Raw genomic sequence first — 14735 nt, 5'->3', positions numbered from 1 at the left:
ATCATTCACTTGAAAGCAGCAGACAGACCTTCTAGATAGACAGACTGTCTACCTAACCATCTGCTCAGAGTTATCTCTCTACTTTAGGAGACCTTTTTGTCCCAGAAAGTCTTCAGGGAGGCAGCACTATTAGTGGACGAGTACACATCCTTCAACTTCCCGAACTATAGAAGTTACCACAATCCAGGTAACAGTGGAATTTGGGCTCCAAGAAAACCAGCAAGGACTCAAGTTACAGTAAAAGACACATGGAGACAATCAGGGAACATTTAATGAGAAGAGACAGGCATGAAAACAGAAACTGGGTCCCATAGGCCCCAGCTCTCACAGTGAGTTTCAGGGCTGTGTAGGCAGGGACACACAGAAGGTTTGTGACAGTCTCTTTAATGACAGGCTCCCGTCACACTTGAACCAGGCTTGGGGCTACAGCCTCAGACTTCAGGACACCCAAGGACTGTGGCTCCAATTGGCTTGATGATATTTCATTTCACTGCATGTGAACTCTTTCCCATATGCCTCATTCCCTTCTGTGCACATAAAGGATGGAAACCTTGAAAAAATGACTGAGAGAAGTTCAGGGTGGGCATTAGTTACTATTTTTGACAGCACTAAAACAATATATGAAAGGGGGTTTGGGTTTTTTTGCTGCGATTTGTTTTCTCTGAGTTGCAGCTTATAGGGGGAAAACAGAAGACAATGTCCCATCCGATGTCTGCCTGATGGAGTGACAGGGGCTGGCTCTGCCACAGCACTGCAGTAGTTGTGCTTTTGGAGGAGTATAGTTTTTATTTCAGGAGAAGAAAAAAAAAAAGGAAATGAGCAATCCCAGAAGGAAAGGGTCTGAATGCTTGCTCAGGCTGCACCATGAAGAAAAGAGATTGCTATTGTCAACGGGTGTTTCATTGTTCTGGTCTTTCTGAGAAACCTTAAAATATATCCAGAAATGTAGCAAGAACAGAAAACAGATCTGTTTCTTTGGCTGCCCATTTGCAGCCTGGCTAGTGAGAGACAGACTCTATCTTAACAGTGCTAATTACCCTGGTTAACCCTTGTTCTCACTTATGACACATATTTAAAAAAAAACAACTTCATATTCATCTGGAGTGGGTATAAGTGAATAGCCCCACTGCTTTATATTGAGTTACTCACCAAGTCAGGCCTCCTCACCACTTCAGCATCAGCCTCCAGGTTACTCAATTGCAACAACTTACTACAATAACTGGCCAGGCTCATTCTTTAATTGGTGCCACTTTCAAACACTGGCCACAGTCTGCCCTCCCTTGACAGATTGCTTCAAGCACAAACTTCCAAGCCAGGAGTCATGCTTGAGGCAATACCTCCAAGACCAGTCAGAGAAGACATAGGAGAGTTGCAAGGGCACAAGGATTTCCTCAAGGATCAGAAAATGCACTTTAAGCCAGGAAGAAGTGGGATTTGCCCCTGTTAGCATCCTTAGCATGGCTTCATCTCATGGCAGCGGTTAGAATCAGCCAGGACTGTACCTTTCATCTCCCAGAGCTGAGGGAAATCAGGAAGAGGAAAAATTGCAGATAATACAAATAAGTAGACAAATAGACAGACAGATAGAGTGGACGGCAAAAGCAGAATGTGAGGACGCAAAGGGAAGAAAGCAAACAACAGATAACAGCAGCAGGTACAACACCAGCACTGAGTTAGGACCAACACAGTCAGGCCCATGAGCATCCATAAGCAGCACCCCCACAGCTCAGCACTGCTCCTGAGCCATGACATCTCCCAAAGACCCTCTTGCAGGCACAGCTGTGCTATTCTCTTGCTGGCACTGGTGTGCACAGAGTCATCTCAGGGCTCTCAGTCCCAACTGCCTCATAAAGCAGCTTGGACAGTCCACATGCAACCCACCAGGAACCAACAACCAGCACCAAGAAGGACAAACAGGTCACAGTTGAAAAGGTTTGTCTTTCTTTTGCCCCGTGTTTAAATGTTGTGAAGACTGGTGTGAACAGGTCCCGATTTTCTGATCTGTAGAAGACAGTAACACTGAGAGGCAGAAAAGGATCAACTTCTGTCTCACAGGTCAAACGAGTGAAAATTGGCCCTTAATCTTCAAAACAGTGCAAAAGAAAACTTGGTTGGTCTGGTACTGCCATGCCTTGAATCAAAAGAAACATTTTAAAAACACTTTATCATTCACATTGTGATACCACACTGGCCAATCAGCTTCCTTTTCACCCCTCAGCAGGCTTTGCTTGAGCAGAAGTAATCACCCCCAGCTCCACCACACAGATGTAGAGCGATGGGAAAGCTCAGAGGAGGCTGAGTGAACAAAGGGCACTTCAGGCCTGCTGGGGTCAGAATGTGGATCTGCATGGTAGGTTGGACTTTCACTAATCCAGCTCTGTTTCTAATGAGATTGGTTCCCACTACAGCAAAAGGAGCTCCATGGCTTGATTTGCCAAGGGGACTATTGTCATGCAGCTTAGGGAAGCAAAATAATCTTATCAGTTTGAACTTGAACTTTGCCCTCCAATTATATGGACAACGTTTATGAAAAGAGAGATAAAGTGATTTTCATTTATCTGGCAAGAAAAATGTATTGTCTAACACCAAGCATTCAGTTTCCTGCAGCTGCTGATAGACCTTTACACTCCAGCCACTGGCTGTACCATTGCCAAAATGCACTAACTACTATCTGTGCACATTAACTCTGAACCAAACCCATGGCAAATGACACCATCCGCATTTACAGTGCAACTTATAGGTATAGCAGAGTTTCTACTCCTGTAGTACAGCCAAAGTAAAAGCCTCGGGTTGTCAGCTAAAGACAAGCAAACCCAAAGAGCAGGCAGAATCAGAAAAATTTTTCACCCCTTCGTGCTGACCCTCTGTCTCTGTGTCCCCATCCAATCCATCAGCACCCCCTTGGCTGCTATAGAGACCATCCTCTTCTGGGAGTTCTGCATCCCTCACAACGCAGCTAAAACAAAGAACATTTTGGCAAATAACAGCCAGGCTTCATCTATTCTTTTTTCTATACAATTCATTCCATCAAAGTTGTTTAGCTGAACAAAACCCCAGCGCTCTCCTTTATTGTGAGGCCAACAATAAACTAACATGTGAGCACAGCGTGGGTCACAGATGTGTGCGCTTCATCATCAACTGTGGAGCCACTTCCTTGTTCCACTCACTTTTATAAAGCTTTAACTTCTTTGAGCTGGAATTCAGAGGAGCACATAAACCAGGAAGCAAACAGCGTTAACACAACAGAAGCAGCCTCTGTACAAAAGACACATGAGGAGACGGACGTGCTTTGGAAACAGTCACATCAACAACCTCGTTTTCCAAGGGGTTACCCACACAATAAAAATCTAGGGAGAAATCAACTGAACAAATCCCAGGGGCTCTATTTTTAGCAATATCACTTGCACTGCAGGATCTTTATTTGTGTCTTTGAATAGACGCATTTACTTTTTTTTTTCCTTTCCTATGAAGTGACAGAAGCGAATAAAAAAAGTTTGGAGGAAGAACGTCTTCAAAACTCATTTTTATAGATCTCTTAGAATATGTTCCAAGGACAGACCCCAAATTTGCAACCCAATTTTAAATACTGCTATCTCATCCCAAATAAAGTAACCCTTAAAGCATGAGGAAAAAACCAAACAAACAAAGGCAACAAAAACTATGCTTCCTGTAATATCCACCCACTCATATTACACATAAAATACAAGTATAATGTTGCCCTTTCCTCAGTGTACTGGGTCTGGCTGTGATGGAGTTAATTTTCATTGTAGCAACTTGTACAGTGCTGTGCTTTGGATCTGTAACCAAAACAGTACTGATAAAATATTAACGTTTTAGCTATTGGTGAACAGTGTTTGCACAGCGTTAAGTCTTTCTCTGTTTCTCTGCCCCCTCACAGTGAATAGATTGAGAGTCTGCACAAGGGGTTGGAAGGAACACAACCAGGCAGGTGACCTCAGCTAACCAAAGAGATATTCTATGCCATACAACATCATGTTCAGCAATAAAACAGAGTGGAGCAGGGTTTAGATCAGTCAGCCATCCATGCTTGGGAACTGGCTGGGCATCAGTCTGCCTGTGGGAGGCAGTGAGTGATTGCCTTTACATCACTTATTTTGCTTTCTTTTTTATTTCTTCCACTTCTCTTCTTTCATTACTTTCAGCTCAACCCATGAGTTTATTTGCTTTTACTCTTCGCTTCCCCTTTCCTTTCTCCTGTCCTACTGGGGATGGGAAGGGGTGGTGCTTAGCTGCCTGTGGGTGCTGACCCACAACATTTAGTTATGTGCAATTGTCTTTGCAACTATAACGTTCATTTTAACCTGTGCAATCTATTTTCATACAGGTATTATAGTGTTGCAAAAGAAATTGTGTACTGATTACCACATATTTCTTCCTCTCACAACTTGAGAGAAGGGTAAGGGGCTGCTCTCAGAGAAAAAGGTAGATACTGAACTATCTCTGGAATAGTGGACAGTTGGAGCTCATGATGCCAATCTCTGCCTCAGATCCTCATCTGTGCAACGCAGGTAACATTCCAGACTCTCCTTCCAGAAGGGTAAGTACATCCCTGTTTGTTGGACACTTACAACAAGCAGAATGGGGTTTAAATAACAGAATAAGGTTTAAATAGCATTAAACACATGGTAAATAATGCTCCAGGGCCATAAGGATCAGAAGAATAAAGAAAACAATTGTGAGGCAACTGTCCCATGGGCAACACAGGAGTCCTACAGAGGTGGAAAAAACAGTATATTCTCATTAAAAAGTAACACATAACATAAAAAGCTGGATTTAAATAAGTAAAACTACTTTTATGTTTAACATTTCCTAATTTCCAAATGTTTGATTTGCAAGCCTAATTCTGTTATTCGAATGTTCCACACAAAAGCTAAACTTCTTCAAAACCAAAGTGCAGAATTTTGTCCCACATCCTCGCCAGGGCCACAGCAGCACTGCATGTACAGACCCAACACAGACCACAGGGAGAAGAGATTTCCCAAAGACTGAGGCCCAAAATAATAATCCATAATCCAGCTACAGCAGCTCAAGTTACCACCTATCACTATAATTTCACTAAGTGTCTGCACTCTTGGTCCAATACAACTTTAAGGGAAGTGTGAGCCAAAAGCCTTTGCAAAATACAGCAAACATGGGAAATAAATGTCAGGAATGGTACTTGCCATAGAGCAACTTTAATATAAATGCAGAGGAGCAATCAATAAATGATCACAGCTGAGCCCACAAGTCCAAGGCACAGGAGGCAGGTCACCCCAGCCCACAGTGTGATACAAAATGCACAGAGGAAACATTAGCAGAAAATCCCCCCACTGCTGCATTTGGTTTTATATTTATTTGTTGGAGTAAAAGCCCACTTTAAACCCTGGAGGTTAATACAACACGTGTTGATAATATCATAGCAGCAAAACCACAGGCATCTGATAGCAGATGAAAATAAAACAATACAAGCACACAGGGGGTCTCAGAGTAGGTGGTCTGAATGGCCCCTTTTTGACAAGCAGCACCATCAGATACCCAGCCTGTCAAGGGTTGAGTATATCTCACCTAAGTCAGCTCTCTCTCAAACACTGATGATTCTGGTGCCTTTATGGGCTGCTGGAGGAGTGAAAAATGTGTCTGCTGGCAACTAGTGTGTTGATACCAGGTCAGAAGTTGGTGCACAAGAATACATGACAAAGTTCTTTGATTGCAAATGGTTGATTAATCTCCTCTGGCTCTCTAGGCCTTCTTCTCTTAATGCAAAATTTAAAAAGGAACTATTTTTTTACATTTTTCTTTCTCTGTTGTTAAGGATCTGGGATACTTTGCCAGCAGCTGGATGTGACCTCCCCTGCCCACTACAACTAAAGTGCTTGGACAACATCTACTGCAAACTCTTTAGCAGCATTCTACATCCATCTGTTCATTCACATTTCTGATACCTGAACAATCAGAGTTTGCCCAAACTGCAGGTCACTCACACAAGGCCCCATCTTCATGCAAGGATACAAATGGATCCAAGAGTGATTACTGAATAGCAAGCCTTAATATCCACAGGAGCCCCATTAACACTGATACCACAGCATTTACCAACCAAGTTCAAGAGCACAAAGTATATCTAAAAAACCTCAGACAAAATTTATTTTACTGTGCAACTCAGAACTACCAAACCATTATTGTCTCTCTGATGTAAGAAGACACTGGGTTCCAGGCAGCCAGGCATTAAGTATGCCTGAAAGAGCAGACATTCATAGTTTAATTACTACAAATGAGCTCATATCCTCAGTTAGTGAGCTGAGCCAGGCACACTTGGATCAGCCCAAACCCAGGCTGAGAGTCACAACTCACCATCCTTCCTCAGGCAAAAGGAGCAGCTAAGTAAATTAATAATAATAGGTAACCCAAGCAGCTCTCTTAAAGATGTTCACAGTTAGTACTTCTACACTAGTTTTAATCAGCAAGATGAGTTGGGATTATCTTCTGTGCTTCTGTTCATCCTGCAAAGCTCTTGGCAAGTCAGCAAAGTTGCCTCTCAGCTGAGCAGAATTTGACCGTTGCCTGTCTTTTGGAAAGAGCACAAAACCCCCAGACAACAGCAGTGCTAGATCAGTGATCAGTGAGGCACAGCACTGGCAAGGACACAAGGAACCTTGTAGCATTTTACAAAACCAACCTGACCAAAAGTCCTCTAGGCTATTTTGAGGAGCACACTGGGTCTGTTCCTGCAGGCAGTCACACACCTTTCAAGGAACAGAATCTGTGAAGGTCTTGGGTATCTATATAAAGAAATTACAAGAAGTACAAAAAAACAAAACAAATCAGGGAGAGTTGCTTCCAATGGTCTCCCCCAGACTCTGGGGTTGCTATCTTGGAACAGAAAGCAGAAAGTTCAATCTGTACCTGCACAACCATGCCAAGCATAAGCAGCCAGTCTCAAATAAGACATGTAAACAGTCCTGGTGTTGGCCACCTAAATCACTGCACACCCACCTAAACACAGTATAGCTCAATCTTCAGTTCTGAACACCGAGCACTTTGGGAGATCAGGCCATGTTTAAATTAGCATCAACAAAAGGATCAGCAAAAGTGCCAAGTATAAATACATAGTTTTCCTCTTCCTGCAGAGACTAAGCTTATTCTCACCACCCTCACAGCTTATATTGTGATTTTAGCTTCCAAGTATCTAATCTGAAAAAGGGATAAGTTAAAATTCACACTTTTTTTTTTTAATTGACAAAACTCTTTGTGATATATAAAATCTGCTTTCACAGCATCTTAAATCAGGGAAAATTTTTACCAGAGGACATAAACAGTTGCCTTTTTTAATTCTGCAGCATTTGTATCCCCAATAAGACAGAAAATGCTGCAAGGAAAATTTCCTCAAATAGTCTGTGCATCTAGTGGGCACTGATAACCTGGGATACTTTGAAGTAATTAAAATTGCCACAGTGGATTTTTCTTTTTGCTAATAATACTAATTAAATAAAGTGTTCCCGGTACTAACAAAAGTTTGCATCTGTGGATCAGTTTCTGGGCCCCTGCAATTAGTAAATATTATATAAATATTGCCAGTCATCACACAGAGGTCATGTATGTTGATGCCACAGAGTTGCACTCCTGATGATAAACTGGAATAACTCTCTAAGGCACCAAAATAGCCCCAGCTTCTCTGCTGCTCCTCCTCCTCTCGCAAGAGCAGCGGAATTGGCACTCATCCCCACACTGATTTCCTCCTCCAACACCTCTCAGCTCTCTCAGGTCTTTAGACTGTTTTCCTCTGGCAGACAGACATACATGACACAAAACTCTCTTGCAGCTTCCCACTGTGAGAACCCTCAGCCGTGGCTCCCAGACCCAGCCGTACCCTTCAGCTCCTTCCCCTTGCAGACACATCTCCAGAATGTCACCAGAAGAGGCCAACAGTGGTTTTTAACTAGCTTTGATGAGGTTTTGGATTTTGTCACCTCTCCAAAGGAGAATTTCTCTACTCCAGCACAGACAGCTGACCCTCAGTAAACCAAACTGCAGCTATGATGGATGGGTTGGCACATAAGGCTTCCAGCTGAGGACAAAAATATCACCTGGGGGGCAAGGACCTCTTTGAGCAACAACCTGAGGCCCATCCAACCTCATCACTCAGAGCCCTTCCCCAAGAGTAGGTATGGAGGTGGCCTGGGTTTTGCCCAGTCTTTAAACAAAATCTAGAGCATATCTGTTTGCCCCTGGGGCCAAAAGCTCCTTACTGAGTTACACCACCACACCGGAAAAGAAATTTTCTGCTTTTTTCTTGAAAATCCCACTTTCACAGCCTGAAATCTTCAACACATGGGCCACCCTTGATACCATGGATTCATTCAGGGCTGTTAGGCAGTCAGAAGCTGTTACTATGTAGATTTTGGTGATAATTTGGTGAATAGAGTTGTCAAACAAATTGCCTTTATTAAGGACTGATTAAATGCAATCAGAGAGTGCCCTTCCCCTCCCAACCCCAGTCCTCATCAGCTCAAACAAACACACTGAGCCAATTAGCAGTGAGGTGGCAAAAGCAGCTTTCACTTGAAACCTGATATTCTTGGGGAAAAGAAAAAGAAAAAAAAGAAAAAAACCACCAACAAAAAAACCCTCTTTGCACTTTCAAAGCCAAGAAGAGCCTCCGGGGAGAGATCCTGAAAGCTACCCTAGGCTCACCTGCAGGGTGTGGATGGGAATTATCAGTATTCATCTGGCTGGATGCCAGATCAGCTCCCTTAAGCACTGTGCTGCTCACGTCCAGCTTGTGCCAAATATAATGCGAAGAACGTAAATATTAAAGCAGGCCTAAGGGGAGCAGCACTACCAGGGCTGTTTTTCCTTTGGCTGCATTCTGTATCAAAACAGGCATGAGCTCCTAGCCAAGCTATTTCCATGCCTAGAAACCTAAATTTTTGGATTAGGTCCTTGCAGTGGAATCTCTGGTGTCTGCAAATGCCTGAGTTCACAGTACAACCCTTTCTGCAGTAGTGAAGGGACCTGTCTCCATCAACACAAAACTCATGGCAACCACATAGATTTGCTGGCACTACCCTTCTGTGCCTGAAATTATGATTCATAGAATCATAGAATCAGCTGAGTTGGAAAGGACCTCTGAGATTATCAAGTCCAACCCTTGATCCACTACCACCGTGGTTACCAGACTATGGCACTAAGTGTCACATCCAGTCTCATCTTAAAAACCTCCAGGGATGGAGAATCCACTATTTCCCTGGGCAGCCCATTCCAATGCTTGATTATCCTCTCTGCAAAGACTATCTTCCTAATATCTAACCTAAACCTCCCCTGGCAGAGCTTAAGACCATGCCCTCTTGTCTTACTGATAGCTGCCTGGGAGAAGAGACCAACCCCCACCTGGCTACAGCCTCCTTTCAGGTAGTTGTAAAAAGTGATGAGGTCTCCTCTGAGCCTCCTCTTCTCCAGGCTAAATAACCCCAGCTCCCTCAGCCTCTCCTCACAGGACTTGTGCTCGAGTCCCTTCACCAGCCTTGTTGTTCTTCTCTGGACCTGCTCCAGCACCTCAATATCCTTCCTGAACTGAGGGGTCCAGAACTGGACACAGCACTGCAGGTGTGGCCTCACGAGGGCTGAGTACAGGGGAAGAATCGCTTCCCTGGTCCTGCTGGCCACGCTGTTCCTGGTACAGTCCAGGATGCCATTGGCCCTCTTGGCCACCTGGGCACACTGCTGGCTCCTGTTCAGCTTCCTGTCAATCCAAACTCCCAGGTCCCTTTCGCCTGGCTGCTCTCCAGCCACTCTGTGCCCAGCCTGTAGCGCTGCAGGGGGTTGTTGTGGCCAAAGTGGAGGACCTGGCACTTGGCCTTGTTGAACCTCATCCCATTGGAATCAGCCCAGCTCTCCAGTCTGTCCAGGTCCCTCTGCAGAGCCCTCCAGATCAGCCTTCCAGCTGATCGACACTCTCTCCCAGCTTGGTGTCATCTGCAAATTTGCTGATGGTGGACTCAATTCCCTCATCTAAATCATCGATAAAGATATTAAACAGGACTGGGCCCAACACTGATCCCTGGGGGACACCACTAGTGACCAGCTGCCAACTGGATGCAACACTGTTCACCATCACTCTCTGGGCTCAGCCCTCCAGCCACTTCTTAACCCAGTAGAGAGTGTCCCTGTCCAAGCTGTGGGCTGCCAGCTTTTTTGGGAGAATGCTGTGGGAGACGGTGTCAAAGGCTTTGCTGAAACCCAGTCCAATTCAAAGAAGGGGAAATTTATTGAGGAGAATTGGAGCACAACATCATAATCACATAATCCTAATTCCTTACAGGTATGCAGCTGGAAGTTAAATGGTCACCTTGGCTGACAGCAGGCAAAGCAGAATTCAACATGTGTTGGCATGATTGAGCTTCAGAGACAGGAACATCATGGCTGGAGCAGAGACAGCACACAGGATATGAGCAATAGCTGTTGACTAAGCTGTCGACTTTCAACGCCTGCATTTAAAGTCAGCACCAAAGCCTAATTTTGGTCCCATTAGTCCCTCTAAGTAGCAAGGCCTGTACACTGCACATGGATCGCTGCTTCCCAGAGCCTATGCAGGGGAGCCGTGGCATAGCTTCCTCCAGCAAGGCAAGGACTTGGCTTTGTCTTGAACTCCCACCGCAAATAAAAAGGGGCTAAAACAAAGTTTTATTAACCAGCAGGGATTTCGGAGAGTTCATTGCTGGGACTTAGATCAGGACTAGAGGCTTCCAGTTAAAGTACAGGGATTCAAAACATCAGACTCTTACACCACACCTCATCGTAGTCCTCAAGCGTCACCTTGAACGTAAAGGGGTAATCCACATATCAAGACACTGTGTTCTAAGCCTTCAAACAGTCCTGAGCAGAAGAATGGATCACAGAATGAGATTAGACCAAGAGCCCATTCTACAAGCAGCCACAGAGAAAAAGTCCAGGCCTTCTTAAAAAGTGGCTGCAAAGTGCCTGATAACTTCACTCTCTCCCTCAGGACCTGCTTCCTACCCCCACACTCCAATGCAAACATCAATGTTTAAAGAACTACTAAAGAAAACAACTTCAAAACTCTTCACATAGTTCAAATACTTCACTTAAAAGGAATTTGAATTCTTACATCTCAGATTGCACCAGTCCCCAGCAGGACACGCACTCATCATGTTCCCGTTGTAGCAGTTTGAGCTGTTCAAACAGGAGGGACGGAGCCACAGCAAGAGACCACGTGCTCAGGCAATGGAGATCCCCACCAGCCCTGCCTGTGCTTTCCTGTGACAAACTCAGTTCGTCACATCACAAGTTCATCATAAGGCACCTCTCAGGGTTCCTTGCTATGATCTACACAAAAATGAAAACCTCCTGCAGCCAAGGGACACACACCTTGAAGACCCAGCCAGTGGGAGAGTACTGGGAGCAGTGGGTGTGCAGTTCTTGGTAAGCCTTTTAGCGAGTCCTACTGCAGAGCTGCAGCATGAGAGTCAGGTCAGTGCTGCTTGTGATTTGCTTAGAGCTCAAGACTGGCCGTCCCTGAGCTTTCCAGGGCTGCATCCACACACTTTGTCTGGCCCACCACAACAAGGCCATGACCTATTACAAACAGCAGCACCTCCCTGATAGTGCTGAGTCAAACCAAGCAGAGAAGCCAAAGAAGCTTTTCTGCTAAACAAGGTCTACAGGACTGAGTTAAAAAAAAAAAAGCCATTCTTCTCCAAAGAGTGTCAGCTGCTCTCTCTGGACAGTGCTGCTATTTATTTGCAAGCTGGAAGAGCCTTTACATCCCAATAAGCTGTGTCATCTCCCTGCAGCACAAAACTGCTGCAGAAACCTCTGTGGCATCACAGCAAGCCTTGCATTCCTCAGCAGCAATAACCAATACAAATCCATTCATCTCCTTGGGATGCAGACAATTTACGTTTTGGATGCACCACCTCTAGGTGTGATGGCATATGGTAAAGCTATAAAGCTTCCCCAAACATATTCACCTGCTCAATTCCAGCCATGACAGAGAAGAACACAGAATATCCTGAAGTATGGAAAAGGTATATAAGAGGTTAGAAATCTCCCCCTTCCTTCCATTCCTCACGCCAGCTGACAATTCATATGTAGGGGTAACAGTGACAAACAAGCTGCTCCATGAGGTAGGTTTATCTGGGCCACTGCTCCTTCAGAGAGGCACGTGGTCCATGCCCTCATGCACTGGAGGGACATAAATGGAGTATTTGGAAAATGTATTAGGGAAGCATGAGGTGTGATTTGGGAAATGCTGTACGCCATTCATCTAGTGGCTACCCAGCTCCTGAACTTACAAAACTAAATTCGAGCTGCTATACACCGGGCACAGCCCTTTCCTGCAGCAAGCCATGTTTCCTGTCCTGCAAGGTACACTCAGTCCAACAAGACTGGGAACATTTCCCAAGCCTTCTAATCAGCAAACATAGCTTGGACCTGGCAGAAGGTTTCAACAGTTGTAGAAACTCGTGGAGATTGTGCTATTGGAATTACAGACCCTGCTTCAGAGTACAGCCTCACCACACACATACACAGGGATTTAAGCCACCCCTTTTCTCCCAAAGTGTGACAGTACAGTTGGATGTTGCAAAAAAACATTATTTTGGTATCTGCAACCTTCTTATCCATTTTTTAAAAGGACAGCATCTTCTCTGGACAGCACCACCAAAGCCTATTGAATTTCCTTCCATTGCTCTGGCTATGTTGTACAAACAGTGTGAAGTACCATTGCCCTCGGACATCTGTACATGTTTTAATGTTTAGTAATTTGGCCTGACTGGGAAAACTTTATCTCTATTTCAGAAGGATGAGTCCTTTCCCCATTGCAGCTTTAGCTCCTGTCGTTCCCACTCCATGAACCCCTTCTCCATCAACTTGCTTGCAAGGAGGAGCATAGAGAAAGCCCAACACCAAGAAAAGGATAAAAACACACTAGAAACAGGGAAATGCCTCAGTCCTTTACATTCAGAGGCAACCTGCCCCGAAAGGAAGCCCCCAGGACTGATCTGTCTCCAAAGGAGACTGAATCACGGGCAAGCCAGCCCCCTTCAATTCACATTAAGACTTCAAGCTACTGTATGTATTCTTCCCCCCACTCCAGCACAAGCTTCTTCTTTCTAACACAAATCTCTCACAGCACACAGACGCATGCGCTCCCAGGCAGTGAACAGCAGTGCTGTGATGTGTTGAAACGCAAGTCCAGTGAGATTCAGCCCTTGCAAATGACACTTTTTCATCAGCAAATTATAATTGGCAGCTCTTATCTGCTACAAGAGTTTTGCAACACACCCCTAAAGAATATGCCAGACTAGTTCCTCACACTAAGACCCAAAATTAGAACTAATATCCTAAAAGCAAAGTGACCCTCGCCAGGAATTCCCAAGCAAACTAATCAACACTGTAGTTTTAAAACGAGCTCTGTTATATTTTCTCAGATCCACATGCACATCCAGAGAGAACAGAAGCAGAAATGTAATTTTAAAGCGACTGACGCAGCTGTAGAGTTATAAAAGTCATATAGGACTCCAGACTTTCTGCTGTGCACAAACCAAAATAAAATTGTAGACCCAGAAATTATTAAGAAAGGAGACACTTTTTCTCCTGTCTTAAGAAAACAGCAACTGAGAACATAATTCATTCTGTGCATGTAACATCTCCTTTATCTCAGCTCGGGGGGCTTTTGCAGCCATCAGGAGTTGTATGTTAAGAGAAGGGAATCTGGCCCATTACAAAATAATTGGGGCTTGCTGTACTAGTTTTAATTTATGTCCTAGACCTTCATAGTCTCCTAATCCAGCTCTTTTCACTCCACTGAGAAAAAGAGCACAAAACCTGCCACAAACTTTCACAAGAGTATTCCTTTCCTTGTTCCCAAAGTTACTCAGGCTAACTCTGCTGAAATAGTTTTGCTAATTACTGAGAAACGCTTTTGAGAAACGCTTTTAAGAAACTCAAAATCCTCTTATAGAAGACACTTTTCATCCACTTATTTTTAGAAGATTAAAATTACTCCCCACATAATTACCCCAGATCTGCTCACACCCCCTTTCCTTGAGCTGCTCCTGAGCGCTGGAATAAGAGCTCCTATCCACGAGCAGCGCATGAAAGGATCGGCGTTTCTCCCTACCTGAGAAGTCTGCAGAAGTCTTAGCAAAGTTGCTGAAAGCTGTCAAGCACATGAGTCCCAGGAGGAAGATGGAGGTGGGAGGCACGTCTGGGCAGCACATCCTTAAGTGTCCTCACGGCTTGTCTTCTTCCAGAGAAAAGGAAAGCGTTTTCTGCCCCAAGCCGGCACTCCTCATTGCCCGGAGAACAGTGTTAGTCCCACTACTTGGAAGGCTCGCAGCCAGCGGCGGGGAAGAAAAAGCACTCGACACACACACACACTCACACACACACATGGAGTGAATGAATCCCGGCTGACGAATGAGACAGACCTACCTGAGCCCTGGTGGAGTTCCCAGGGTCCTAAAAGCCACCTCTTCGCCCAAATTTGCTGCAGACTGTTCCTGTGCAGCTGTCCGGAGGAGCTGCTGGGGGGGGCAGTCGGGGTGGGGGTTGCCCAGGGGGGCTGGTTTGGAGAAGCCCGGTTGTGTTATTAGATTAGTTATCCGGGGATCTTGTCTGTGTTGCTAATAGACAGAAAGATGGGCAGAGTTTTCAAAGGAGGGAGCCCAAAACAAAGCACCTGAATTCACATGGGTTTTTGGCATGACAGGTATTTG

The 14735-nt window shown here is 44.8% G+C and overlaps 1 protein-coding gene across 1 annotated transcript in view; it reads right to left on the bottom strand.

Moving 5' to 3' along the window:
• Window positions 1–14237, bottom strand: part of EVA1A (eva-1 homolog A, regulator of programmed cell death) — a 212817-nt gene extending 198580 nt beyond the window's left edge. Inside the window, exon 1 of the mRNA XM_017812971.1 lies at window positions 14138–14237. Within this exon, the coding sequence (XP_017668460.1) occupies window positions 14138–14237 (100 nt within the window). The remainder of the gene's footprint in view (window positions 1–14137) is intronic.
• Window positions 14238–14735: the final 498 nt, after the last annotated feature.

Source organism: Lepidothrix coronata, unplaced genomic scaffold (assembly GCF_001604755.1).
Source record: "Lepidothrix coronata isolate B3197 unplaced genomic scaffold, Lepidothrix_coronata-1.0 Scaffold39, whole genome shotgun sequence".
Lineage (NCBI taxonomy): Eukaryota > Metazoa > Chordata > Aves > Passeriformes > Pipridae > Lepidothrix > Lepidothrix coronata.
Note: the sequence above shows the minus strand (reverse complement) of the source record. Positions and strands in the feature narration are given on the sequence as shown.